Source organism: Aspergillus pseudotamarii (genome assembly GCF_009193445.1).
Source record: "Aspergillus pseudotamarii strain CBS 117625 unplaced genomic scaffold BDV38scaffold_43, whole genome shotgun sequence".
Lineage (NCBI taxonomy): Eukaryota > Fungi > Ascomycota > Eurotiomycetes > Eurotiales > Aspergillaceae > Aspergillus > Aspergillus pseudotamarii.
Window position 1 is genome coordinate 268,654 of NW_022475057.1, and position 25,293 is coordinate 293,946.

The 25,293-nt window shown below is 48.2% G+C and overlaps 6 protein-coding genes and 1 non-coding gene across 7 annotated transcripts; 5 read left to right on the forward strand and 2 right to left on the reverse strand.

The window, feature by feature from the left end:
- The first annotated feature begins 1,780 nt into the window (after nucleotides 1-1,780).
- BDV38DRAFT_140205 (uncharacterized protein) lies at nucleotides 1,781-3,855 on the forward strand. The gene is made up of 2 exons (XM_032051411.1): nucleotides 1,781-2,240; nucleotides 2,296-3,855. The coding sequence occupies exons 1-2, from the start codon at nucleotides 1,885-1,887 to the stop codon at nucleotides 3,629-3,631; spliced, it is 1,692 nt and encodes a 563-aa protein (XP_031911562.1). The 5' UTR covers nucleotides 1,781-1,884; the 3' UTR covers nucleotides 3,632-3,855.
- Nucleotides 3,856-4,930: 1,075 nt separating this feature from the next.
- BDV38DRAFT_252480 (thioredoxin-like protein) lies at nucleotides 4,931-6,239 on the forward strand. Its single transcript, XM_032055129.1, has 4 exons — nucleotides 4,931-5,246; nucleotides 5,313-5,412; nucleotides 5,569-5,852; nucleotides 5,997-6,239. The coding sequence occupies exons 1-4, from the start codon at nucleotides 5,172-5,174 to the stop codon at nucleotides 6,204-6,206; spliced, it is 669 nt and encodes a 222-aa protein (XP_031911563.1). The 5' UTR covers nucleotides 4,931-5,171; the 3' UTR covers nucleotides 6,207-6,239.
- A 998-nt stretch (nucleotides 6,240-7,237) lies between these two features.
- Nucleotides 7,238-11,384, reverse strand: BDV38DRAFT_252484 (putative importin beta-4 subunit). Its single transcript, XM_032055130.1, has 4 exons — nucleotides 11,059-11,384; nucleotides 8,675-11,000; nucleotides 7,706-8,439; nucleotides 7,238-7,653 (listed from the first exon to the last, which is right to left on the reverse strand). Exons 1-4 carry the CDS (start codon nucleotides 11,102-11,104, stop codon nucleotides 7,475-7,477), a joined length of 3,285 nt encoding a protein of 1,094 aa, XP_031911564.1. The 5' UTR covers nucleotides 11,105-11,384; the 3' UTR covers nucleotides 7,238-7,474.
- Nucleotides 11,385-11,412: 28 nt separating this feature from the next.
- ncr1 (sphingolipid transporter NCR1) lies at nucleotides 11,413-16,163 on the reverse strand. Its single transcript, XM_032055131.1, has 3 exons — nucleotides 15,531-16,163; nucleotides 12,019-15,460; nucleotides 11,413-11,950 (listed from the first exon to the last, which is right to left on the reverse strand). Exons 1-3 carry the CDS (start codon nucleotides 15,795-15,797, stop codon nucleotides 11,847-11,849), a joined length of 3,813 nt encoding a protein of 1,270 aa, XP_031911565.1. The 5' UTR covers nucleotides 15,798-16,163; the 3' UTR covers nucleotides 11,413-11,846.
- A 2,817-nt stretch (nucleotides 16,164-18,980) lies between these two features.
- Nucleotides 18,981-21,460, forward strand: BDV38DRAFT_284936 (Zn(II)2Cys6 transcription factor; the record flags this gene model as incomplete). Its single annotated transcript, XM_032060379.1, has 7 exons — nucleotides 18,981-19,204; nucleotides 19,267-19,540; nucleotides 19,593-19,687; nucleotides 19,762-20,342; nucleotides 20,396-20,515; nucleotides 20,578-20,856; nucleotides 20,922-21,460. 7 exons carry the CDS (start codon nucleotides 18,981-18,983, stop codon nucleotides 21,458-21,460), a joined length of 2,112 nt encoding a protein of 703 aa, XP_031911566.1.
- Nucleotides 21,461-22,260: 800 nt separating this feature from the next.
- Nucleotides 22,261-24,650, forward strand: BDV38DRAFT_294645 (putative MFS multidrug transporter; the record flags this gene model as incomplete). Its single annotated transcript, XM_032062538.1, has 7 exons — nucleotides 22,261-22,371; nucleotides 22,440-22,853; nucleotides 22,918-23,047; nucleotides 23,128-23,373; nucleotides 23,473-23,520; nucleotides 23,582-24,120; nucleotides 24,621-24,650. The coding sequence occupies 7 exons, from the start codon at nucleotides 22,261-22,263 to the stop codon at nucleotides 24,648-24,650; spliced, it is 1,518 nt and encodes a 505-aa protein (XP_031911567.1).
- Nucleotides 24,651-25,198: 548 nt separating this feature from the next.
- BDV38DRAFT_t165 lies at nucleotides 25,199-25,287 on the forward strand. The gene has a single exon. It is a non-coding gene; the product is annotated as a tRNA-Asp (tRNA).
- The last annotated feature ends 6 nt before the right edge of the window (nucleotides 25,288-25,293 follow it).

Consider the following 25,293-nt stretch of genomic DNA (forward strand, 5'->3'; position numbering starts at 1 on the left):
GCCCCATCACATTCCACTCCCCCTGCCATTCAGGGTCACCTCCTACATCCGACACTCTTGAAGCTATACAGGCATCCCATCTTTCCCATCCATGCCTTGTATTCCTAGGACTTGACAGAGTAATCTATTCTTGTTATACTACACATGTAATTTTGTGATAAGTCCACCACTTCTACTTCACACATAGGCTATGTCAATCACTGGAAGAAAATAATTCTCGACATCAGAACCCTCTTCAATGCAACCAGTGTCAATTATTTTTAGCTTATGTCTAGACTTGAATCAGTAATCCTACTTGCGGATTTACTCACATTGTGCAATATGGTGACCCTGGTGTTCGACACACTCGTGCTGTGACTGTCATCCTGTTGGTCAAGTGAGTTTGGATATTCTCACCCTTGTATCTTACATTCGCACTATCCTCGATGACGAGAGGCTCACCCTGCTATTTGTATCGGAGACAGCCATTGATTCATACCTCATTATATAGTCCCATTCCTATATATCTTGTCCACATAAAGTTGCACTGCAGGTTCTGTGTTGGGTTTTCACGATCCATGCCGTGAGTTTGTGTTACCCTGGGAACGCTGCAAATCATTCGTCGGAAATATTCTACGACACGATTTTTGATTCGTCCTGAGAGGAAGACTGCGCACTATAAATACTCCAACGTCTGAATTTGATTTACGGTGATCAAGGTATGAACGGTGCCAAGCTCTACTGCGCTCCACCTGGATCCACCAGAAAGTCATCTTTCAAGAACCATGGGCCCACCACGACACAAGCAGCGCTCTCGACTATGGGCGCTTCGATCTATAGCGGCTGGGTTAAATATCTGAATCTATTTGTAAGGCATTCTTTAACATAAGCGGTGGAGCCCCATCCCCTCGAAAACAGGAGCTCGGTGAGAGAGCTGGTCGTACATTTCGCATGCCAAATACTCTTAAACCAGAAGTCGGATGATCTAGCTGCTACTTTCGACCTTTTCAAGCCATACTCCTACGTCAATATTGCGACTATCATTGGCCTGGTCCCCTCCGCAAAGAATGGTTGGGTCGCGAATCTATATAGACCGACCAGAACGGACGCATGATCATGGGTTTTGGGCATCTTCAAAATGGCATTGCATATTTAAGTACTTATATTCAGTAGGGGCCTCGGGTTATGAACGAGCGCTTTGAGAAGAGCAACTAAGGAGATACCGATTGTAGTTCTGCCAGTTATAGCCTTCCACTCTAGTAACCATCATTTGACAAATCGCACACAAACATGATAACCTAATTCCTCCCTCCATCCAATTGATCTTGTCAGAATATAAAATACAACGATGTAAACTGATATTGGCGGCAACTAGGGTCCAATTACTACCTAAGCCCGGGAGTTGGATGTCCACACGTCTAATTAGATTTCTACATTTCAGACGTCAGTCCAGTAGAGTAGGATCTTTCATATGGACATGATAGTGCGTTAGAATAGGAGGTCCAGCGTTGATGCAAAATGGTTCTATCGCATGAGCATATGTTATTAAAAGTCTAGTAGGGCTCGGACCTTCCTTTTCGCAAGTGAGAGCAAACCTACATAGCAGGCAAGATTCTTTTCTTCTCCCGTTTTCTAGGCTGAAAATAAGTGGGGACGATGTGGAGACTGTCGGATGTATAGCCGATTAAAAAAAAAAAAATTACCGTCTTGTAGATTTAGGCTCCCGTGACCTGCACCTTGAATGGCCGCTTTCTTAGTACGTAACTCCTTTTCTTGTAAAAAGTCTGAAATTGAAGAATCACTTGCCTGCACTGTGGTCGCATTAGCGCTACATATGCCAATGATCCTCTGGTCCAACTTGATGAGTTCTATAGTACGCTAAGGGGTAGGTATTGAGCGCGTGCCATGCAGCCTCGGGGGATCGCCTGGACCCATCTTCTGCTCAACCTTGCCGTCTATGTCCTAGGCTGTCAAGCCGCATGGGTGCGGAAGTACCACTGTGATTCCTCGCGATCCAGTGTCCCAGGAGAGTCCCCATTCTGGATTGACAGCTTCCGCGGCTCATTGGACACGTTCGATGGCTCGACTTCACTGTCGTTGTCAATCCTCGGTGTCCACAATGAGTCCCAGTTTGCGTGCGATGACCTCAACCTGACCGGGCTTGACACGGAATTGCGCTTTCATGTGCTTGGCTTCCCCGTTGGCAAGGTGGGGCATTATGAGAGCCAATGTCCTCTGCCACCTACTGACCCGTTGATACCGTAAGGACCCTCTATTCTTGTACCTTTTTGTCGCGTCGCTTATACCATTCTTCAGTCCGGAGGGGTTGCTTTTCTCAAAGTATCTATTTACGTACTCCTTCGGTAGTACACACCGGCTGCACACTCTCGCCGCTGAGATTGGTTTTCAAACCACTGACGGGCTCGAAATCGACTGCGCGGCGGTGAAGATCACCCCAGATGTTGGGAAAGCCGCCGCTATAGCCTTTACCTATATACCCGCCGCTGTGGTGGTCCTTGTCGCGATCACTTCGTGGCTCAAGCACCAGAATAAGGCGGGGGTGAAATCGGTGGTAGAATCCAGAGCCGCGTGGGCTAACCAGGGCCCTATATGGGAGATCATCCTCGATATCACCGACTATATACGATACCTTCAGTTCATCTTTCTGGCTGGCTCACTTACTATAGAATATCCGGGCTTCTACCAGCCAATAGTAAGTCAGGTGGCCTGGTCCTCACTGTTATATTGGACAGGCCCTATTGATCATGGTTTTACGTACACAGGAGTAGAGGATGGTATGTATGTGAGCAATGCATCGTATGGGCTCGAGTATATGGTGCAGATGCTCGGCTTTCCTCAGATGCCTGATGTCATGCTCGATGCGTTTATCAATCTTTTCATTCTGGTTTCTGGTCTTATTGTGGTTCTTCTGGTTATTTGCCTGATAACGTCAGGTTCGGGCTACTTGCCTTCGTTGACCGCAATTCTTTGGCAGGGAGGTTATATCGTCCTAGGGGTGACTCTCTCATTCTTCAGTCTCCCTCTTCTGTCCTACATGTCATACGAATTGATCCTGATTGGATACCTTCCCAACTACCGCGTCACTCTAGTCAGTTTGACAATGGCTGCCATAGTTTGCGCAAACTATCTGATCTTCCGTCATTTTGAGCAAAAGGATCTGAGCGATACATCGTCTGCGGAAGGTTCTGACCAAGACAATTCGCTGACCGGTCCAAGGAGGCTGCTGCAATACTTGGATTATCTACCGCATGCTATTCCACTAGCACAAGGTATTATAATCGGTGGGCTACAGGACTGGGGCCTGGCACAGCTACTTGTGCTTGTTGGGTTTGAAGTCGTTGTCCTGATCCATACGGCCACACAGCGGCACGCCGGCTTTTTTATATCCAAGACCGCCTGGTGCGCTGCTGTTCGCTTGCTATCTCTCATGCTGAGCCTTGCATTCGTGTGCACTTCGAGCGAGGTGACGAATCAATGGGTCGGCTATGTGATCTTGTGCCTTCATGGCGCGGTAATAATCTTCGGGTTTCTTCTTATCTCGCTCTGGGAGCTATCCCGAGCTACCTCGAAAAGAAATGGTAGAAATAATGATACATTGTCGGAGGACATGATTGTGATGCCGGTAGGTTAGCCAAGATTTTCTCACCTATCATACCTACTTGCAGGAACTCACCAGTTATCAGCCTCTGAATCATGACGACCGTTCCTTTAATCCTCAAGACGCCGATGCCATGCACCGAGCGAAAAGCCCGAACTACAGTCTTAATAAGCCTAGTTTCGACAGCCTGGCCAGCTCCTACCGCTTGGGGTCAGCTGGGACATCCCTTGAACGCCCTAAGGAGAGTCGCAACTCGGCCACACCCTTCTACTCAACACCTCCCGGTGGGAGGCATTATGTCACGGACTTTTCCAGTTTCTATAGATCCCCGCGCCGCCGAAATGAACCCCCGACAACCAGAATCTTGCACGCTCGCCCAGCATCACGTTCTGTTAGTCCGCCTGTAGGGCCAATACCGAACGAGGACTCATCGCATGACTCTTCGCCAACTCGAGGCTCCCTGGATATACTTGATGAGCTGTTAGAAGTACCCAGCAGACCTGACGTAGATTACTCTGTGAGAGAATCGGACTTCTACTACGGTAGACCGACTAGCGACTCTACACCACCGTCGACGCAATTTTCGTCGGGGAATATGGACGAAGACCAACCCAGCCGACAGGCGTTGCGCCACTGGATGCGCAAAACGGCAGCGCGAGTAAAACACCCCAAGCAGAAGGAGAAAGGCTTCCAGGTAATGCGGCCGCCACGGCCTACATAGGGCGTGATGAATTTTCTCAAAAACAATATACATGTTGCACCAGAATTCTATGAATCTCATGGGTTGTAATTCTTACGGCTAGTTTTGTAGGCGACTGGTAGATGGCTCTACAGATCTTAGATCCAAGTAGTACCGAGTACCGAGTAGTAATTACGGTGGCTTGAGATTTTAATTCCTAGCAAACTGGCAATCAAGGATGCGTCTCACTGTTTCCTTACTCAGTCGTGGACTGATTACATGTTCTGCCTATTCTTTGTCTCTACAGAATTAATTTCAACTGAACCCTAACTCTGCTGATAATTGTTTCCCTCGCCACGTCATCTCAAGCGAAGTTCTGACACAAAAGCACTCTCTCCACCTACCGATTATAGTTCTTCATATAGAGCATTATATTACTATAAAGTTTCAACTTATGATCCTTGAAATGTTTCAGAGCAGTCAATGAGTATTTTAGCAAATACCACTCATATCCAATATTGGTTGATCAATCTGAGTTCAGTGTGTATGGTTGGGGCGTCAATTGCGGAACCCCAACAACTCAAGATTTAATGATTAGTTATCATGCCAGACGGGGGAATACGAAGTCTCAAGCCACCACCATTCTTCTACATATTATCTACACGTTGAAATGTTGAGGAATCCGTACGAAAATCAAGGAAATATTCCTGCACATCCCACTCATGAATCCAAACTACTCTCTGTAGATCATCAGTAGAGTCGTAGAATATAAACCCATTCCCTCCCACTGAATCATTACCCTAACCAACCCTACCTACCATTGCAAGCAAGAAACCACAACTCTTCAATCTATAACATTACAACCTTCATTATATCTATAATTCTATACTCACAATGTCCACCCCAAGACTCACCCTCTACTTCGACCTCCTAAGTCCATTCAGTTACGTCGCCTTCCACATTCTCAAAGTCCGTCCCTTACCTACAGTCTACACCCTCAAAGATATGCCAACAACCACACTAACCATAATATAGAACTCTCCTACGTTCACAAAATGCGACATAACCTACACCCCAGTCCTCCTCCGTGAGCTTTTCACTATCTGTCAAAATCCACCCCCAATTGCTGTTAAAAGTATACATTCCCCCTTTATAAATTCTCTCGTTTCCTTCCTTTCTGCATCCCCAAATCCACTCTCGCTACCCAACTCCAAAACCCAAAACCCGAAGATCCATGATCTATAAAGAATGACCCAAAACACAACAAAGCTAACAGAAACAAAAAAAAAAGACAAATCAACCTGGCTAAACAAAGAACGTCTCTACTGGTCCCGTCGACTAAATCTCCCCATGTGTGAAACTCCACCGGCCGGGTTTCCTTTCCCGACTGTTGATGTCCAGAGTATATTACTTACACTCAGTGAGCGGGACCCCGAGAAGGTAGCTATGGTTGTGGAGAGATTGTATCGGGGGCTTTGGGGAGATGGGAACTCACAGATTGTCACTCCTGATGGGTTTATGGGGGTTTTGGAAGATGTGTTTGGGGTGGGGATTGCTGGGGAGATACTCGAGGCTGTGAGTTTTGTTCTTTTCTTTTTCATTTCCTTTCTGTCTCTTTTATCCATTTTGCGTATTTCTATGTGGCTGTTGGTGATGATGGTTATGGTGACGATATTGTGATTGATATCAATCCTGACACTAATGCTAACTGATATATAGTCAAAAGAACCAGAAACCCAACTCCGTCTAACGGAGAACACCCAGAAAGCGTTCGGCACCGGAGCATTCGGACTACCGTGGGTCGAGTGTGTGAATGCTCAGAACGAAACAGAGTGTTTCTGGGGGGTGGATCACTTGGAGAGAGTGGTTGAGTTCCTGGGCTTGGAGAAGGGGGATTCACGTTGGGGGTTGGGTGTGTCAACTAAGTAGTAGCTACTATTTCTCCCTTCTTTCCTTCCTTTTACTGTTCGAGGTTGGGACTCTTCTTGTCTTCGTATGATATAAGTACACCCGAATGTATTCAATTTAATTGAGAAACTAGAGCATCACTGCTCCCTCCTAAAGGAACAGCAGTACAGCTGAGTCCCACGTTCAACGTCAACGAACACTAACTCAATAAAGGGGAAGAAAGAGAAAGATAGGTTGGGTTTTGTTACTATACTATTGGTAATATAAGTATCCTCAACCATTCCATATTCTCCCACACAAACCAGACCCTATATGTAATTCTACGGAACAGAGCAGAAGATACGAGTCGTGGTACCAGCCGGTAGCTTCGGGTGTGGTGACATACGATTATAAGAATGAAAATCACTGATTCTAATTATTAGTCAATTTGTAGTGGTATTTTAGATACAACACGACTTCTCCGCCTTGAAATATATATATATTCGTATGCAGTATGTAGTTAATCAGCTCTTCATTAGGACTGATGCAGCGGGATAGTATGAGTCTGTTAAGATAAACCGCTACTACACGTCGAGTAGCCCAGTTATTTGGGGAGGGTCATGGAAAGAGATTAGATTGTACGGCATAGATAGCAGAAGTGTAAAATGTCTTTTATGTGACGTATACGTACTATCATATTGTAACTTTCACTTAATTTCCGAGTGTCTATAGATAGTATTGCAGTGTGTATCAGAAGTTGGCTTTGGGCTATATTTTGAGCAGATTGGTATATTTCCCAGAGGATTAACGAATTAATTAATGGTTGGTGGGAACTTTCAAGGGCTCAGGTGAGTTTGTACAAATGCGTACATTGATGAATCTGGGGGTGACAGGAAATTCATGCTGTGAGTGGAGAGCACCATAATGGCCATTCAGGGAATCATGGCCACAGGTTGCTTCAAGACTCAAGGAGACTGATGGTAGACTACGAGGTTCAACGTTGGCTCATGACCACACAGCTTAAGGCTCAAAGCGAGGCCATCATGTACATGCTACGATGTAAAAGAAACACATAAGACAAGGCAGGTTATAAACATTGAGAAATATTTACAACATTTTGTTCATAAATCATTGCGAAACGAATACATGACTTTTCTATCCGTCTTCGTCACATCATCACGCATAAGCAGGGCCGACCCTGATGCGCTCCGGAGGGGTATCTTCTATCAGTCAACCATAAAACCATTTTGTTAACCAGTCTATCCATTAAATATTTGTTGAGTCGTCAAGCCATCAAGTCGGTTGAGCATTTACAGCTGCTCAGCCCAAGGAGCAGCACCGGGCTGCATCTGGTTCAGCCACTTGACAAGCTCGATGAGCTCGGCGCGGCGCTCGTCCTCGAGCTGATCCTCATCACCGCAGAGGACAGACTGGAAGATGGGCAGGAACTGAGGGGTAAGCTCGCGGATGGTGGGGTCTTCCCACTTGTCTGCAGGATAGTTAGCAAAGGGCTCACCATAATCAAGGCTTGGAATACATACACAGCTGGCAGATCATGCGGTACAGAGGGTCGTTCTCCTCGAAGTCGTTCTTCAACGGAAGGAGTTTGACCAAAGCAGGCAGCACATCCTTGAGGGGAACGCTGTCACGGTGCTTGAGGATCATGCGGCTGAGACAGCCAGTGGCGTTGTCCTGAAGGCGGGAGACGTCCATGTGCAAACAGGCCTCGAGACGGCTGAGGATGGTGGGGAACTCCTTCACAATTTCGGGAGCGGTGGAGTGCTCAACGAGACGGCCAACAGCATAAGCAGCGTTGGAGCGAGTCTGGGGATCCTCATCACCAAGGCGGTGAATCAGCAGCTTCATGAAAGCAGAAGTGTACGGGGTCACAGCGGCACCCATGCCGTTGATGCACTCGGCGAGAACACCGACAGCGGTGGCACGCTCGAGAGACTCGGTGCTGCCGGCGTAACGGATGATGGTCTTCTCGAAGACCTTCCAGAGCTCGGCAAAGCTCTCACCCAGAGCAGCAGCCATACCAGAGACGACGTCGAGACCAGTGTCAACAACGACCCAGTCAAACTCAGAAGTCTCTTCACCGGCATCGATAGAATCGTCGTCGGGGCTGAACTCAAGTTGGCAAGGGTGCTTCTTAGTGATGATATCGGTGACCATCGTGATGACATTGTGGAGGGTAGTCTCATTGGAAATGAGAGAAGGACCGCAGTAGCGGAGGTTCTCAGCCATGTTGCGGTTGATGTCGGCGACGGTAGCCCTAGGTGATGGTAGGTTAGAATCGAAGCCACCACGTAAATATTCATGCAAAGCAACACATAGAAGGATCAAAAGTTCAGATGTGAGATAAATCGTCGTTAACATCAATCACGCTTTTTTGCGTGTCAAAGTGAGCTGGGTAAACGAGGGTGATCATCATTGTAGGTGGCAGGAAGGAAAAGATTCCAAAGCCTGAAAAGAAAAGCGAAAAACAAGCAAAAAGACAGTATACGTACCGATCATCTTCCTCGGTCCACATGCGGATGGTGCAGGTCATCAGGATTTCACCGAACTTCTTCACCTCCTTGGCAGGCTCGACCTGGAGAGGCAGGCCAGGCTTCCACTTGGCCATCTGGCCGTTCTCCTCGGCAATGGCGAACAGCATGGCGTAGGAACGGTGGAGAGTGCTGATAGTGCTCTTGCGAACACCTTCGTAAGGGTGCTCAGCAAGGGGCAGGACCATCTCAATGGTCTTCTCGAAGTAAGGCAAGTAGGAGGACTTGGTGTGGGTAACAAGGTCACCAATAACCTCAACAGCGATTTCCTTCTCAAGGGACAAAGGAGTGGTGGCAGTGATGTCATCCCAGCCATCCTCATCTTCAAGGTCGACATCTTCAATCTCACCATCCTCGCCAACGGGCTCATCGTCATCATCAGCACTGGCAACCTTGACCTTGCGGCCACCGACAGTCACCTCCTGACCAACCAAGTCCTTGGCCGCCTCGCCGAATGAAACTTCAAGATCTGTCTCATCCTGCTCGATACAAGCAAAGAGACCCTTGACAACGCCGTCGAGGAAGGCAGAGAAGTGCTCACCGTAGACCTTGGACATAGCGCCCCAGAAGATGTAAGTGCTCTCCTTCAGGCGGGAGTGGCCAAGGTGCAGGGCCTCTTCGGTTGCGCGCATGAGGGGCTCAACGTAGGGCTGATAACGCTCAGGACCGGCGGCGGCGGCCATCTCGCCCATGGCGTCAGTCACGCTCGCACGCAGGTCGAGCTCCTCCTCACTGTCCTTGACAGTTGCAAACTCCTGCAGCAAGTGCATAGACTCATCAAAGAATGGCAGGAAGGAATCACCGGCGGAGGAGGCCAGAGAGCCAAGGGCGCCAGCAGCCAAGCCCTTGATTCTGAAGTCAGGGTGCTTGAAGAGCTTGTGCAAGATAGGAACCAATTCACCCTGGTAAGGGGCAACATCCTTCTCATCAAGGCCGTCGACGACGGCGTCGATAGCACTGATGCCAGCCTTCATGATATCAATGGTGGGGCCATCCTCTTCACCCTTGTACTCTTGCATAGCACTGGCAAGGTTCTGGAAGAGCAAGGGCATGAGCCTCTCATGCTCCTGGCTCAGATCCTCAGCCAGGTCGTCGGCAAGACGGGCCACAGCGTGCAACGAGGCCTGACGAACCTTGGGCTCGGGGTCACCCAAGAGCTGGAGAACCATGGGGAAGATCTCCTTCATCTGGGTGCTGATGAAGTCGGGGGCACCCTCAACACACATACCGAGAGCCATAATACCGGCACGACGGTAGTCGGGGTTGGTGTTGTTGAAGTACTGACCCAAAGAGTGCAAGAGGGGCACGACGACCTGGCTAGGGGGCAGGCTCTGCGCCAGCATATCGAGCAGTCCCAGGGCAGAGCGCGCCGGAGTAATGTCATCATCGAGGACGGAGGTATCACCGAGCTCAGTGACGATGTGCAAAGCAGTGCGAGTGAGTTGCTCACCGACACGCATAGCCTGCACCTTGAGCTTGCGGTACTGGACACACTGCATCAGGAAGCTGATGGCCTGGGTACGGGTGTCCTCCTCCACCTCAGTGTTGGCGGAGATCTCGTTCATGAAGACAACGAGATCCTTGAGGTGCACCGTCAAGAGGGCCGGATCACAGCCCAGGATAGTCTGGAAGACTTCAAAAGCCTGCATCACACGGTCCTCCTGGGTCTGATCGATCGACTCCTTGAGTACAGCGACCATGGAGGGGATCAGCTGCTGGAAAGCTTTGACGGGGCCAACATCCTCCTCCGAGTCAAGGTGCATGGCAAGTCGGCCAAGAGCCAGAAGGGTGTTGGTACGAACTTCCTCACTCTCTGGGTCGGCAATAGTCTTGCCGAACAGGTTGAAAAGATCCTGGAATTTCTCCTCGAATCCTTCACCCAGAGTCTCCAGAATGGTGAACAGGATGTAGATAGCCACGGCACGCTCGTCCTTGTTGCCGGTGCTGCCGGCCTGGATCAAGAAGTTGGGGAGCTCGGCCCATTCGCCATCGTTCAGGTCAACCTTGGCAACAGCCGAGATAACACGGGCGATCGAGTGACGAACGAGAGACGAGCTCTCGCCAAGGGTCGAACGGAGCAGTTGCTCGCGGATCTGAGGCTTCTGGCCGGCCTGCACGGAAACCCAGTGCTTGTTCACCAAGGAGCGAGCCTCGACAGCGGCCAGCTGCTTAAGGTTGGTATCCTCATGACCAGTAGCGATCTGGATGAGGAACACCAGGGAATCGGGCTTGTTATAGAATTCGCGCTGGAGGATGCCTGTCGCTTCCTTCACATTTCCCTGGGTGGCTGGAAATTCTCTGGTCAGCATGCCTCGTTGCTTATGCTTTCATGATTGGTCACTTACGGTTCAGGACGATCTGCAGCTGCTGCAGGAATCTTTGTTGATCCATGATGAATCAAAAAGCACACAACTTTTGTTTATGGAAGATAAATAAAAACAATTGCGGGGGATTGTCCCAGACCCTCGACGACAATCGAGGTTCCTTTTCACAGGGACTATATGAGCTGTCTGCGCAAAACAGAAAGCTCACAAGGGTATCACAAGAAAAAAAAGAAAAGAAAAAAGGAAAAGAGATGTGAAAACAAGAAGAAAAGAAAAGGAGGGATGAAGAAAGGGAAGAGAGAGGACGAGAAAAAAAAAATATAAGGAGGGAGGGGAAGGGAAAAAAAAAAAAAAAATTGGGTCCACTGCACAAGCGGAGGGTAAAAAAAAAAAAAAAGAAAATCAAAGAATTCCAATTATTGACTATCTGACGTTAACCAGTTTCGGACAGGTCACTACGCTCAATGCGGTTAGAAGCGCGTGGCTTCACGTGTCGCTGCCCAACCGCGATTCTTTTTCTCCATGATTTTCATTCATTCAATCTCCTAAATTATGGGATTTTCTCTCGGTTTACTTTCTGTCGCACATTTGGAACGCGTCTCGTGTATTACCGCTTTATGTAACATACCCCAAGTTCACTGTATACATCCATCAAAGTAAAGAACGATCCAATTCCTAACACCATTCCATCCTGATAACTCCGTATGCATCCTGCAACAGCCAAACGAAAGCTGGGAGTTGACGGGGCTCGCAAGAGTCCCATGGTCCGTAAAAGCATCAAACAATCATTGTATCATAGTATTGTATGTCTAGTATCCGTCTGAGTCATAATCATCATCAACCAGCAGAGAGCGATAACCCCGGGATGCAAGGTTCTCCTCAAGGCCACCATCAGAGCCGGGGTCGGCATATCCTAAAACGATGGTCAGTTACGGGTCCTCATGACACCGGGGAAAGTTAGAGATATCGGCAAGAACTGACCTTCTCCTCCGAAATAGCTCAGGGCGACGGGTAAGAAGATGAGCGCATGGGTAGCCGCGAACAAGATCAACGCCAGCCACACACGGAAATAGTAAATCTCAAAAATCTTGCTGCGAGTAAAGGCTAACACACAGACCCCGAGCAATTTAGTCACAGTGATGCCGCTGAAAACACTGCCTCCAACATTGACCAACGCAGTCCAAGCCCGGGCATCTTTGCCACGGAATTTGGTGGGCACTTTATCTAAGATCACCCGGGACGGGAACATGAACGCGCGAGCAATGTGCGCACAGAACTCAACCCCAATACCAACACAGATGATTAAGTTCACCAAAGACACAGCGTTCAGCGACACCCCGGAGATGGCCATCGAGCCGATGATATCAACCACTATCATCACAACGGTGGCCGTCACCACAGCCCCCGTGGCGACGGAGCCTAGAATGGCAGAGGTCAGGAGGAAAATGATGGCGACAGCAGATCCGAGTAGGATACCCGTAAGCTGAACAATGGAAATGTACTGATCAAAGAAAATGTATGTCTTCGAGTAGGGAAACACGTCGATACCATGCTCTGCGGAGATACCCTGCGCAATGCGGCGTGCCGATTTATAAGAGTTTATAAAATCGTCCTGCGTCCGGAGAGGTGTATGCGTCGTTCTAAAATGGCTGGCATTGGTCATAATTCGCTTCGAGTCGAGGACAAGCGCAGTGCTGTATGGAGCTTTCCCTCCCAGCGGACAAGATGCGTCTGTAGGGGCATCGATCCATTTTTTCGCGTAGCGGACAAACTCCTCACCTTCTGGCATGCCGTAGAGGGAAATGTTCCACCCTGGATCCCTGTTTTCGAAGCAAAGCTGGTCGTGCTCCTTGCAGCAGTCCTGCTGGGGGTTAAGCCAGTAGAAGAAATCGTCGATCCAGCTAGCGGTGGATCCTGAGATATAAGACACCTCGGGCCGTTTAGACTCCTGCTCCAATACGAACGGCAATGAGAACTCTTCGCAAGTCGTGAACCGACCACAAAGCTGCTGCTGATGGCTACGCTCCGTGACGTTCACATTGCGGGTCACGAAGTACACCGGAGGACCGCTTCCAAAGTAACTATTCAAATCGTCAAAATATTGGATAAGGTAAGAGTCACTGGGCAGAGCGATACGCTGATCCAAGCCAAGCGCCACCTCGGGAATGAGGGCCAAGCCAGCAGTGAAAAGGCCCAGGAATACAATGATAACGACAGCCTTGACCTTGCGAGTGAGGAGAAAGGTGGCGTAGACCTTGCGAATAATCTTCTGCAAAAAGCTTTCTCCATCCTGATCATCGAAGACTTGGTCTTCGGACATCCCGGAATGCGCTTTGCGGACCGTCATGCATGGGAAGCAATCCGCGCGGAGGCTTTCCACACGTCTCTGGTTCAACGCAAGCACAGATATAAACATAGTAACCTGCAAAACGGCATTGATAAAAACCGCCCCGGCGGCGTAGATGGCGAAGTTCTTAACGGCCGGCATTCCGACGAAAGCACCCAAAGCGAAAGCTACCGTTTCGGTAAGGGAGGACAAGAAGATACTAGGGCCAATGCGGCCCGCAGCCCGAGCGATTCGCTCGTCGATCTCTTCGTCAGGATGGCTGACGTTGATCCGTTCGAATTCATGAACAATCAAAAAGATATTATCCACGCCGACAGCTAAAACCAGGAACGGAATGACCTCTGCGATGATCAACGTTGCCTTGACGCCTGTCGCGGAGAATAGCCCGACAGAAGCGGAAACAGACATCAAGACGATAACAATTCCCACAATGCCCAAGGTGAATTTCGACTGGACAAGAGCGTTCGCGGGGTTCGTAAGTAACGATTTCCTCGTCACAGTAACCGAGCCTAAAGCCAAGGAGGCGTATATGAACATGATAATGTAGCTGATGACGACGATCTTTGCATCCGTGTTACTCGATTTGTTGAGCTCTTGCTCAACGCTAACTTCGGCGCTGAAAGACACGCGCAAGCCACGTTCCTTGGCCTCTTCTTGGACAACACCGAGAATTCCCTTGAAGCTGTCTTCCCAGTCGATCGCATTCGCTTCATTTTCGGTCCCTTGGGCATGGTTATTAACCACCCATGTGGCGATCAGAGCTTGAGCGTCAAACACATCTCCCGATTCTTCATAGCCGCCCAAGATCATTTCTGGTTTGAGTGGCTGACCGAACTCAGGAAGGCAGTTTACATCACCCGGAGATTCGGCACAATGTCTCACACGTTCTTTCCAAGTGTCCGGGTCAAGATTGTACATCGAACCACCAAAGTAACCAGTCACAGACTGGACCACGCAGGCGTCACCTGTAGGTTTGAAGCAGATATCATCCAGAATAATCTCACGGTCCAGTGATATCATCCGCCGGACTCGGGACTCGACATCGAACCACCAACTCAAGGTATCATAGGTAAGAACGGGGCCACTGTCATTGACAAGAAATGCTTGTTCCGCACGATAGAAGGGGCCAAAATTGGCGTCGAAGTATTGCTTTTCCTGGAAGGCTGCTGACGTAGGGCTCACCCACAGTCGCACTGGGTCGGTCTCCACAGCAAACATCAACCAGCCCAGGCTCAACAGCACCACTGCGACGATGCTAGACCCAATGGTAAACCCGGGGAACCGGGCGCATGTGCCGCCAATACGGTTGAACACACTATCCAACACAGAGTTCAGTTTATAAACACCTTTGGGCTGCTCGAGGTAGCCTCCGGCATGAACAATATCGCCTTCGTCTTCATCGTCGCTCGGCGTCGGGTCCTGAAGCAGTCGGACCCGTTCCGGTTTGCGGTGGCGCCGTTCTTTATACGTGAAGTAGCTTGAAAGAGCCACAACGAATAGCAGAAACACGGAATATATCAGAATAACAGCAAAAGACAGACAAGGCAAAAGGCCCACATGGCATTGATTGTCCATTTCCACTGCGGGCAGCTGTGGACATACATCAGGGCAGTCCACGCAAGAGCAACGGAAGGCTTCATCTGAGTCATTGCATGCCTTGGGCTTGATGGGTAGCGGATGCATTCCCTGAGGGTCCGGACCGGTGGGCTCGGTTTTGAAGTTTATCTGAAAGGGGCTACCCAGAAGCTTCTTGTCTCCCAGAAACTTAAGAAAATGCGTATAATCCTTTGCGCCGCCGCCGATGAAGTCCATCGCTTTACCACCTGATGCTCCATTCTTCACGTTCTTGCAGCTCTCGTAAAATCCGCTTTGGTATTCTTCCGACCAGATGTTGTCTAGTTCGGTCACCAAGGATTTGCCAGAGCTGCTGGGCTCGGTCTCCGTCACATTGAGGAAGAGAGACTGGTCCGGGGAGCAGGTGAAAGTACAAAAGATATTGAAGAAATTTTCTCTGCATGCAGGACAGGAGGCGATGATACCCTCGGCAAGCTTCAAGTTCTTGGAGAGCGCATCGATCTAACCATGGAACAATTAGGAATGCAGTTCAATATGTCAATTGCCGTGACATATCACATTTGACACGTACCTGCTCATCTTTACAGCACACCGGGCCTTCCTCCCACTTACTGCCACATAAATCCACGAGTTTCTTCCTCACCGCTGTTTCCGGTTCCTCTGCGACGCCATTATCTGGGCATGGTAGCTCTCCGCCAAAGATGGACTTCTTCCCACAGTGTCCTCGAATAGCACAACGCCATTTCTCGTGCAGTGCAGTCTCGCCCTGGGCTAACGATTGTGGTATGAACACAGAGCCGAGGCTAGCGATGACGGGGACGAAGCGGAGTCCCCGCATGGTCGGAGACAGGGTTCTCGAGACGGGATCGACCGGATGCGTTTGGTTGAGAGCTAGTCAGAATCATTCAAGGCGATTAACAGACGAGGGAAAGAGCCGGGCTTGTTCGAAGTATAAAGTGAGGAATAACGGCGCTGCCACGTCCGGCAGGGATGCTGCGAAACAAGGATTCCAACGGCAGTGGACGCGTGATGTCAATGCGATTTCTAAAGATAGTATATATTCGTAGTGTAAAGGGAAATCAACTGAGCCAGATTAGCTGAACATGGATGACAGGATGAATCCAGCTCATTCCATCAACCATGCAAAGCAATGAGAAAGCGGATGAAGAATTGAGTTGGAAGCTTTGGGGGGGGTGGAGTGACGTGACGATAGGAAGGGAAATGGAAAAGCGGAGAGACATTGCATTAGATCACACACTACGTAAGGCGGAGAAACGTTGCGTTGTTCCTCGGGTTGATTAGGTTTCCTGCCTCAGGACTCCATTTCCGCGCACTAACGTCAGGCACCTTCGATCATCAGGCACGCACCCTTCATCGTTTGCGGAAAGGCTGATAATACGGATTAATTATGGTCGACAAATTTTATGCTAAATGATAAATCTTAATTCTCTTAATTCTCGTCTCTCAAAAATGTTTTCACCTGAATCGCCTTCCAGTCAGTCCATTTAAACCCACTTCACAACTTAAAAATACGTATATATATTTTTGGCCCATATCCTCTAATTAACATACACTCAAACGGTTCAACATAAGCCTTACCATCACCATCACCTATATGCCGTGCAGGATTCGAGAGAACTTCAAACTCTTATACTAGATAATGCATTGATTTTTTCTCCATTTGAACCCCATATATAAGACGATTTACACTATGGACCACCGAGGCCTTTCATTTCTGAACTGGTCGCACTGAACTGTTGTCATTCAACGGAAGAAAATGATTTCGAGTCACAATTCCAAGCGTCAATATGTGAATAACCGGTTACACGACATGAGTATGATGTGTAAATCACAATGGCCCGAGGACCACGAATGAGCGTCTCTGACGTCAATGCATCATAGAGAATGAAGCATAGATACATCAGACCAAACTCAACATCAAGGAGACTAAAACATGCCACTTGCTAGACGACAAGTAGCACCTTTGCTAACAAGCTAACTTCTTAGGCATTGAAAGTATTCTATAGCAAGTTTACATGAGCAGTAGACTGAAAACAGACTTGGGAACCCATAAACGATCTTACATCGTCTATGTATGCCTTATTGGAAGGGGGCAATTTCCTATATGTCCGTCTGAGTGAGAGATTATCACGCAATGAAGGAACATACCAGGAGTGAGCATGATAAGTACATACATATAAGTCTTAAGCGGAACTTGGTCTGTGTACCCGGACAGTAACCATTGTTGAAACAGGAAGCGTTCGCTACTATATGGTTCTGGAGTATGTTCAATATGTGTATGCAGATTGATAGTCCCGAAGTCTTTCACGGGATGAGCCACCTCCTTCCCAGGGGTTTATCCATCGTACTCGACAGGAATGTTCCTATCATTTATAGGACCCGGAAGGAGGGACAATTCTACTCCTCGGTAGAGCCCTTCTGCGAGGGAGTCACCCAGAAAGGCTAACAATACGGAATAACCCAGCCTAGCTAAAGCGCATGATTCCGAGATCCCCTAAGGATATCTGTGTTCTCCTTCTCCTTCTCCTTTTTTCTATTTGTCACCAGGGGGGGTGTTTCTCAGGATTGTTCTATTAAGGCGTGAGTAGCACGGCTTGTGCCGTGTTTGAACAATGATATTGTTCGTAAGATGGTCATGTTTCGGGCTTGCGATGTGACTTTCCTGGATTCATTTCTTTGTTGAGTCTTTATAGCGGTATTTTGCACCGCGTATCTCCCTATGGGTCATAATACCCAGAAACAAGGCTTTCGACACAGTATATAATGTCTCGAGAATGCACCGCTGAAGAAGTAGTTTTCACTACTCCATGATCAATCCTCAAAGCCACCAGAGTTCTACGATAATAAGGTGCTTATCATGAACGAAGACGTGCCAAGAGAGCCCAAGGAATTCTGGCTCAAAGAGTACACCAGTATAGTACAATGTGTTCTCCAGACGATAACTACAACGATAAACTGGTCAGAAAAGTGGTTGACACCTGTCGAAATTAGCTCCAAAAAACAAGAGCACCCAGAACAGATATCCCTTATGATTCAAATGGTTGTTTCCCTCCTTATGAATTACTTTCCGGAGGAGTTTGGATGGAAGTTTGTTATGGAGGAGGTCGAAGGAGAAGTAGTTTATATTGTCGAATGCCACGACGGCGAAGGTCCCATTCACCATTTGATGGTTCTAGTCATGCCAGATGACCACCACCTCAATAGTTCCATCCAGAAGCTCAAGAAGATCTGCCGCACACGATTTGGGATCACACCACAAGATGGAAGCTGGCCTGCTTTTCTGTGGGGCGCAATCTTCCAAGGCCCTAAAGCCCTATTTTACCAGTATGAGAAGGGAGGAGTAATACGAGCACTACTTGACCCAGGTGGTGGCAATGGACCTTATTGCATACGCGATGATGGTCGCGAGATTCATTATTTCTTGAGATTAATGAGTCACGAACGAAGCAATCATCGCCCAGTATCCTGGAAAGGACTGGCTAGAAACAGAGATTCTAATCATTCTCGTTCTTAGGGAGTGGAGGCTTTGGGGATACGCACATGGAGTTACGTACAAAACTGAAGGGGCGAGAACGTGACTTGGGCCGGAGGAACTTATGACATCAAAGCCTTTTTTCTTTTGCTTCATAATAAAAATACTACGAATCATGAATTGGCGTTAAGCGAATTGCCTTTTTAGCCTGTGCAATCCTCGTAGATGAGCTGAATGAGAGCGATCTAATCTGATTGGAACTAGCTTGCTGGCGATGTACCTGAATGTGGACTAGTGTCGCGCTAAATAACGTGACCGGAGCCGGTGTACAAGCAGGGAAGACTGATGACATTCATTGGAGAACTGGCTGAATAACGAAAGACCATGAGACTCCAGGATACTACGTAGTTGAATAAAGTATGTATGAGGGAATTTATGACCACATTATTATGCCAAGGCGCGAATCCTGGGCCCGAAACTGTTCTGTTTACCAACGTTGATTATCGACAGGACCATCCAAAGCCGAACATGAGTGAAAGTGCCCCAGAGATAATCTTCAGGTCAGGAAACGTTCCGGTCCGCTTTTTCAAGGCCTGTCGATGGTGTAGGAAGCAGAAAATGCGTTGTGATGCACGGACGCAAGTTCCCTGTTTCCGCTGCCGTTCGGCTGGTCGGGATTGCATTCTGGATCCGATGGAGGACGGGAGACGACACAGTGAGCGTCGGAAGAAGACCGGAGCCCCATCAACACGGTATGCGCCGCCACCATTGGTGTTCTACTTCAGATCGATCCTCAGCTTATATAATCGTATAGAGGACATGGAACCACTTCCCCATGGGGTCATGGCAGTGGTCTGAACACGCCCGAATCAAGAGAGCGAGAATATTCGCCGGTCTCAGCAAGGGATACTGCCTTTCACGATGCTTCCATAGACTCCTTGCCGGGGCCTTCAGCATTGGAAGACTTACGAGCGTCTCAAACTGCTGAGCAAAATGGACCAGAATCTCAGCAACTAAGCCCCAATGATATGATCGCGCCGGTAGGAGCAATGCATTCTATGTCAGTTAACTTGCTAGGGTCCAATAACGTAAGTCTAGATAGTTTACAGACAGGCGTCATGGCACCACTAAGCTTGGTAGATATTCATGGATAATCCATCCAACGGTGACACGAAAGGCGATATAGTAACACGAGGCATTGTTAGTGAGGAGCGAGCTCGAGTTATGTATGAACGGTATGTCCATTCTGTACGGGTGGGACTATTGCTTAGCTAGAAGTGCAGAGTGGTACCTAACCTCCTTTTCGCAGATTCATGGGCGGAAGCAAGAATTTCCTGCCATTATTCGACCCGATTCGAGACACCTTTGACTCCATCCGTTCCCGGTCTGTCTTTTGCTTCACAGTCATCATCTACCTAGCCAGTCGCGCTGTGACGGACTTGCGCAGCGACACACATTTGCAACGAGTCCTCCAGGATGAAGCGCAGCGACTGGCCGAGGATGGCTTCTTCGAGCGACCTACGAAGCTGGAGGCGGTTCAAGGAATGATCCTACTAGCGGCATACTCTGAGAAGACATGGTTTTCCACAGCGCTCATCCTCCGGACAGCTCTGGATTCCGGCCTAGAAAAGTCGTTGGATACATTGCTGTCTCAAGAGAACGTTCCCCGGAGTTCCCTAACCGCCTCTATGGCAGATCGTCAGTTGGTATGGCAGACTAGAACCTGGCTAATTAGCTTCACCTTGGAATTGGACGTAGCGTCGGGCACTGGCCGTAAATCACGCATTGCTGAGGTGGATATCATGAAGTTGCGCAAATTCCTTGAGTATCCACTCTCACTGCCATGCGATATGCGCACTGTATGCATAATTGAGCTTCATCAACTTCGAGGTTTGGCGGGACTCTGGTCAACTTTCTCGTTCTAAAAACTGACATAGCTGCAGGCCAGTCCCGGGTCATCATTGAGAACTCATCAACAATCGACCACATAGTCTCGACGGAGCTGCCCGCTATCATGACACGGTTGCAGAATTGGTGGACCACGTGGGACGAGATCCACGACAGTATGCCTTCATCTTCTACACAGGGCCTCAAAAGAATAATACTGACCCCATTCTGCGCAAAGATAATGGATTTCATGCGGGAGCATTTCAACGCAGCAGCCTCAAACTCATGCTCAACTACGCCAGAATATTCGTTCTCTGCGCTTCGCTGGCACGAATTCAGAAGTTACAGTCGACTGCCTCGTCTGATTCTGAAACTATGGACCTGCGAGTTCTAAACCTATGGCAGTCCCTTGTGACCACGATCATGGACCAATTAGCATTTCTCATCACAGAGCCGGCCTACCGCTGTCAACTGGAATGGGCCCCGACGTACCCAGCGCTGACGATCGCTTTTGTCAGTAAGTTGCCATAACCTGCTAAGGGTTCCAAGCACAACCGCTTGACGGCGAGGCTAACGAATCAGCAACATTTGCATTACGCATCGCACGGTGGCGCCCAACGCTCATTGATCAGGATTTACTGCTAGAACGAGTACACCATATCTGCGAATTTCTTAAACAACCGCCGTACCCGGATATTCACCGCACAGTCTCCCTCTTTGTGAACTATGCCCGCGCTTTGATTGTGAGTCAGCGCCCACACAGTCATGACCGTGCAGATGCACCTAATATGCCCGAGCATGGCGACGTGCAGGAACCTCTAAGTGGACGCAGTGACGCCACCGTGGTTACGACCCCTCCAACAGGGCTGGTCCCACTGGAAGACACTAGCTATAGACCCGGCGCGGCTTTCCCAGGTGACAAGGACACAAGTGCGGTATCGATGCCAAGTAGCGACAAAGCTGTGGTATCTAGACCGCCTCTTTCAAGATTTGCTGGTACTATGGAAGCGCCCAACTGGACCATGTCGAACAACCCCATTGCAGATTCCTTTGGACTTTTTGAGGAGGGCCAGAATGATTTATTTGACTTCTTGCCTGTGATGCCTTCTTTGCCACAATAATCCCTGCTTACCCCTTTCTACCAGAGTTCAATAGACTAATTTCTCCTTCTATGATTAATATTGAGTTTCAAAGTAAAAGCTGTTTGTTCTGGAAGTATCAGAGTTTTCGGTATGGGCCGGGGCTCTAGAACTAGCACAGGCAGAGCAAATCAAGTTGTTGGGCAGGAATCCACTATGTCGTTGCGCCTAATGATCATCACACTATCGGAGTAGATCCTACAAGGAGAATCCCCTAAACCGTAGAAGTGCATGAGAGTTCCCAACCGGAGACGGACATCGCGGCGCGGATCCTGGCCGGGGCCGCGTTGTGGATTCTTCTGTCCACCGGCCCCGATCCGGCCCCGGTTCCAAAACTGAAGTATACACGCAATTCATTGGTACATCATTATTAAGGGAAAAGAAACAAATCTGATGGCGATTGTGAGATATCGCATCCGGGTAATTTGTAAAGGCCTAGCCACTATGAGTCAATTTGCAGTGTGTTACCTTTTCTACCCCGTAAGCCTGAGCGTCAAAGATGTTGTTCTCTTATATAGTCTCGAGTCCTCGACTTCCGAATGCATTGGAATGGATTAACATAGCAAACTTGACTGGTATTCTCTATTACGTGTCCCTTGTCTCTACTCATTTCCTATTTCATATAAAATGGCAAAGGGAACAGAGCAATCTGTGATTGTTCAAACCTCTATTGCCGAGAGTTCAGGTACTGTTGGTTCTCCAAGAAACCATTCTTCTCCCAGCCCTAACACATACCAGGGAGAGTTGACGAGGTGAAGGCTAGCCCTTCCCCAGTATGCAATATGAGCAGGAATAGAACAGACGAGCATTACAAGTTGGTCGAGCTGTCGGACCATGAAATCCTTGTTGAATTTAAGGAGGGGTCGTCGGCGAACCCGAACAATTGGGATTTTGTATGTATTTTGTGTTTGGACGATGCATGGAGATTATTAATAGGACTAACAGATGTCTCCTATTCTAGAATAAAAAGGTGTACAATGTTCTAATAGCGCTGTTTGTTGTCCTTAACAGCGGTGTATCATCCTCTTTACCTAGCAATGCGGTTCCTGCCATCATGGAAGATTTCCACCAACGCGGTGACGGACAGAAGGTCTTACCAACAGCTGTATTCCTTATCGGCTATGTTGTAGGTCCTCTAGTATTTAGCCCATTAAGTGAGACCATCGGTCGGAAGCCGGTCCTCACTTGGAGCTTCAATGTCTTTGTCCTGGCAACTCTTGCCTGTGCTTTTGCGCCGAATTGGCCCTCACTTTTAGTGTTTCGAGCGATCTGCGGTACTATGGGCGCCGCACCGCAGACTGTGATCGGTGGAGTATATGCGGATATGTTTTCAGACCTACGCAGCCGGGGACGGGCCATGGCATTCTATATGTCGGTAAGTTGAACAAATATAAGGCTTGTCTCTTCTCCTCTGATCGCTTTTCTAACGTGGCTCGCAGGCTGCAAGCTTCGGACCAATTGTTGGACCGATAATATCTGGCTGTTCGGTCCAGTACGGCTGGCGATGGACTTTTCGCATTGACCTAATCTTCGCCGGCATTTCCTGGGTAGGACTTATGTTTATGTCAGGTATGAGCATTCCGATTCTGAATGACGTCCAAGCTTGTTACAATATCATACTGGATAAATGCTGATACATCTTACTGCAGAAACCTTTTCACCCGTCATCCTGAAACAACAGGCTGCGAGACTCAGGAAGGAGTCGGGATGCAATTCTTATCGGTCTCAGCAAGAGCTGCAAAATGGAGGGTTTCGATACAGCACTACTCAAATCATCACGCGTCCGATAACTATGCTTGTCTTTGAGCCCATCATCCTGTTCACTGCCCTCTATATCTCTCTGGCATATAGTCTGGTCTTCTTCTACTTCCAGGCATATCCTATCATCTTCGAAGGTACGATTTTCTAGTCCGTCCTCTTCCCACTATCCCGACTAAACCTAGCCAACAAAGTCTTTGAATACATGGTAAGCATATACTCACACCATACAATAGGTACCTACAACTTCGACGTCCAAACCACATCCCTCACCTACATCCCCAGTAAGTAACTCCCCAATCACCCCACAAATCACCCCACATTAACCCAAACCCCGCAAAAAAGTCGGCATCGGCGCCGCCTCCTCAGGTTTAATCTCTCTATACTACGACACCATCTACGAAAAAGCCAAAGCAGCCGGCAAATCCTGGACCACCAGCCCCGAACTACACCGACTCCCCATATCCTGCATCGCGGGTCCCTGCCTAACAATCAGCCTATTCTGGCTCGGCTGGACCGCAAACCGCAGTATCCACTGGATCTCACCCGTGCTATCTGGCCTCCTCTTCGGCGTCGGCTACCAGATGATCTTTATCTCGCTGCTTACGTACGTCACAGACGCATACAAAATCTACTCTGCTAGCGCACTCGCCGCGTCGGTCATTATGCGTAGTATCGTGGGTGCACTGTTCCCGCTTGCTGCGGATCCGTTGTATTCGACTCTGGGTGTGGGGTGGGGTACCTCTGTCCTGGGATTCGCTAGTCTGGCATGTATTCCGATTCCGTTTGCCTTGCTTTATGCGGGGCCGTGGATTCGGAAGAGGAGCCCTTTCTGTCAGCGGTTGTTGGAGGGGGATTCTTTGAAGGAGAGGACGGAGAGGTCGGTGGGAGATGTTTAGGGTATGCGCTTATATGAAGTGATGTTGATGTTGGTGTTGGTGTTGATGATATGATGGCATGAGTTTGCATTTCTAAGGTTTTGGGCTTGCATGGTCGGGTGGCGTTTCTTTTTCTTTTTTCTTTTATTCTAAAAGTTGATATTGTATGTCGTAAATAGTGACTAATTTCTAATATGGGAAATGATTTGAATAAAGTTACGATTCGATACGCTTGATATTTGGAGCACTGTTCCATCCGTTGATTAGTTCCACTTTTAATATATAGATCATTGGGCTAATCTAGCTTACATTGAATATTCATAGATAAACACGCCCTACCTTTTCAGTTACAGGGCACTAAATTGAATCAATTACAAGAACCAAGCAAAATGCCATATCGTCAAAAGATGTAAAAGCAATATCTAACCCAAAAGGGCCATAAAGCAAAGACATGTATCATATTTAAATGTCTACGTCTATTTTCAACAGTGCTAACTCACTCAAAGGAAGCCACAGAAGTTGCTCAGCGATATTGATGGTTCATTTTCTTTGATGTTGGGACATACTAAGCTATGTTCGACACAGTTGGAGGATGGATTTGAATTAGAATGGCGGACAAGGACTGCGATGGTTGAAGCTTCAATGTCCATCATTACTTGTGAATGTTAGAATAACTGTATATGATATGACTGTGATTAGTATCTTTTTTAGCCCAGGGAAAAATATTTCTTTGTCGGGTAATTCTTTCAAAGCTGTGAGTATAATAGTACAATGAAAGAAAGAAAGACGCATCACAGGACTGAGGCATTCTCGACTAACAGGGTTAGTATTTGTGAGCAAGTGTAGTAATTCTATTTCATCTGACACATTAAAAGTATTAAACTTATCATTTCTATTGAGAAATAACTTTCCATTTGCATCCATAACCCCGGATTGAGAAGGTTGTACTCGGTACGGAATTAGGGCTGTTAAGGGGTCGTGACGTCCAAGGAATATGCTTACCAAAAATGGCCCACTAGTAACGCTCAACTCTTACCAATGTTTTTGATATATAAGGTCAAAAAGGAAGATTCATTCCATCAATTCCTCGATGGTCTAACGGTCATGATTTCCGCTTGTCATCTCATACGAGAACAAGCGCGGGAGACCTGGGTTCGACTCCCAGTCGGGGAGATCTTT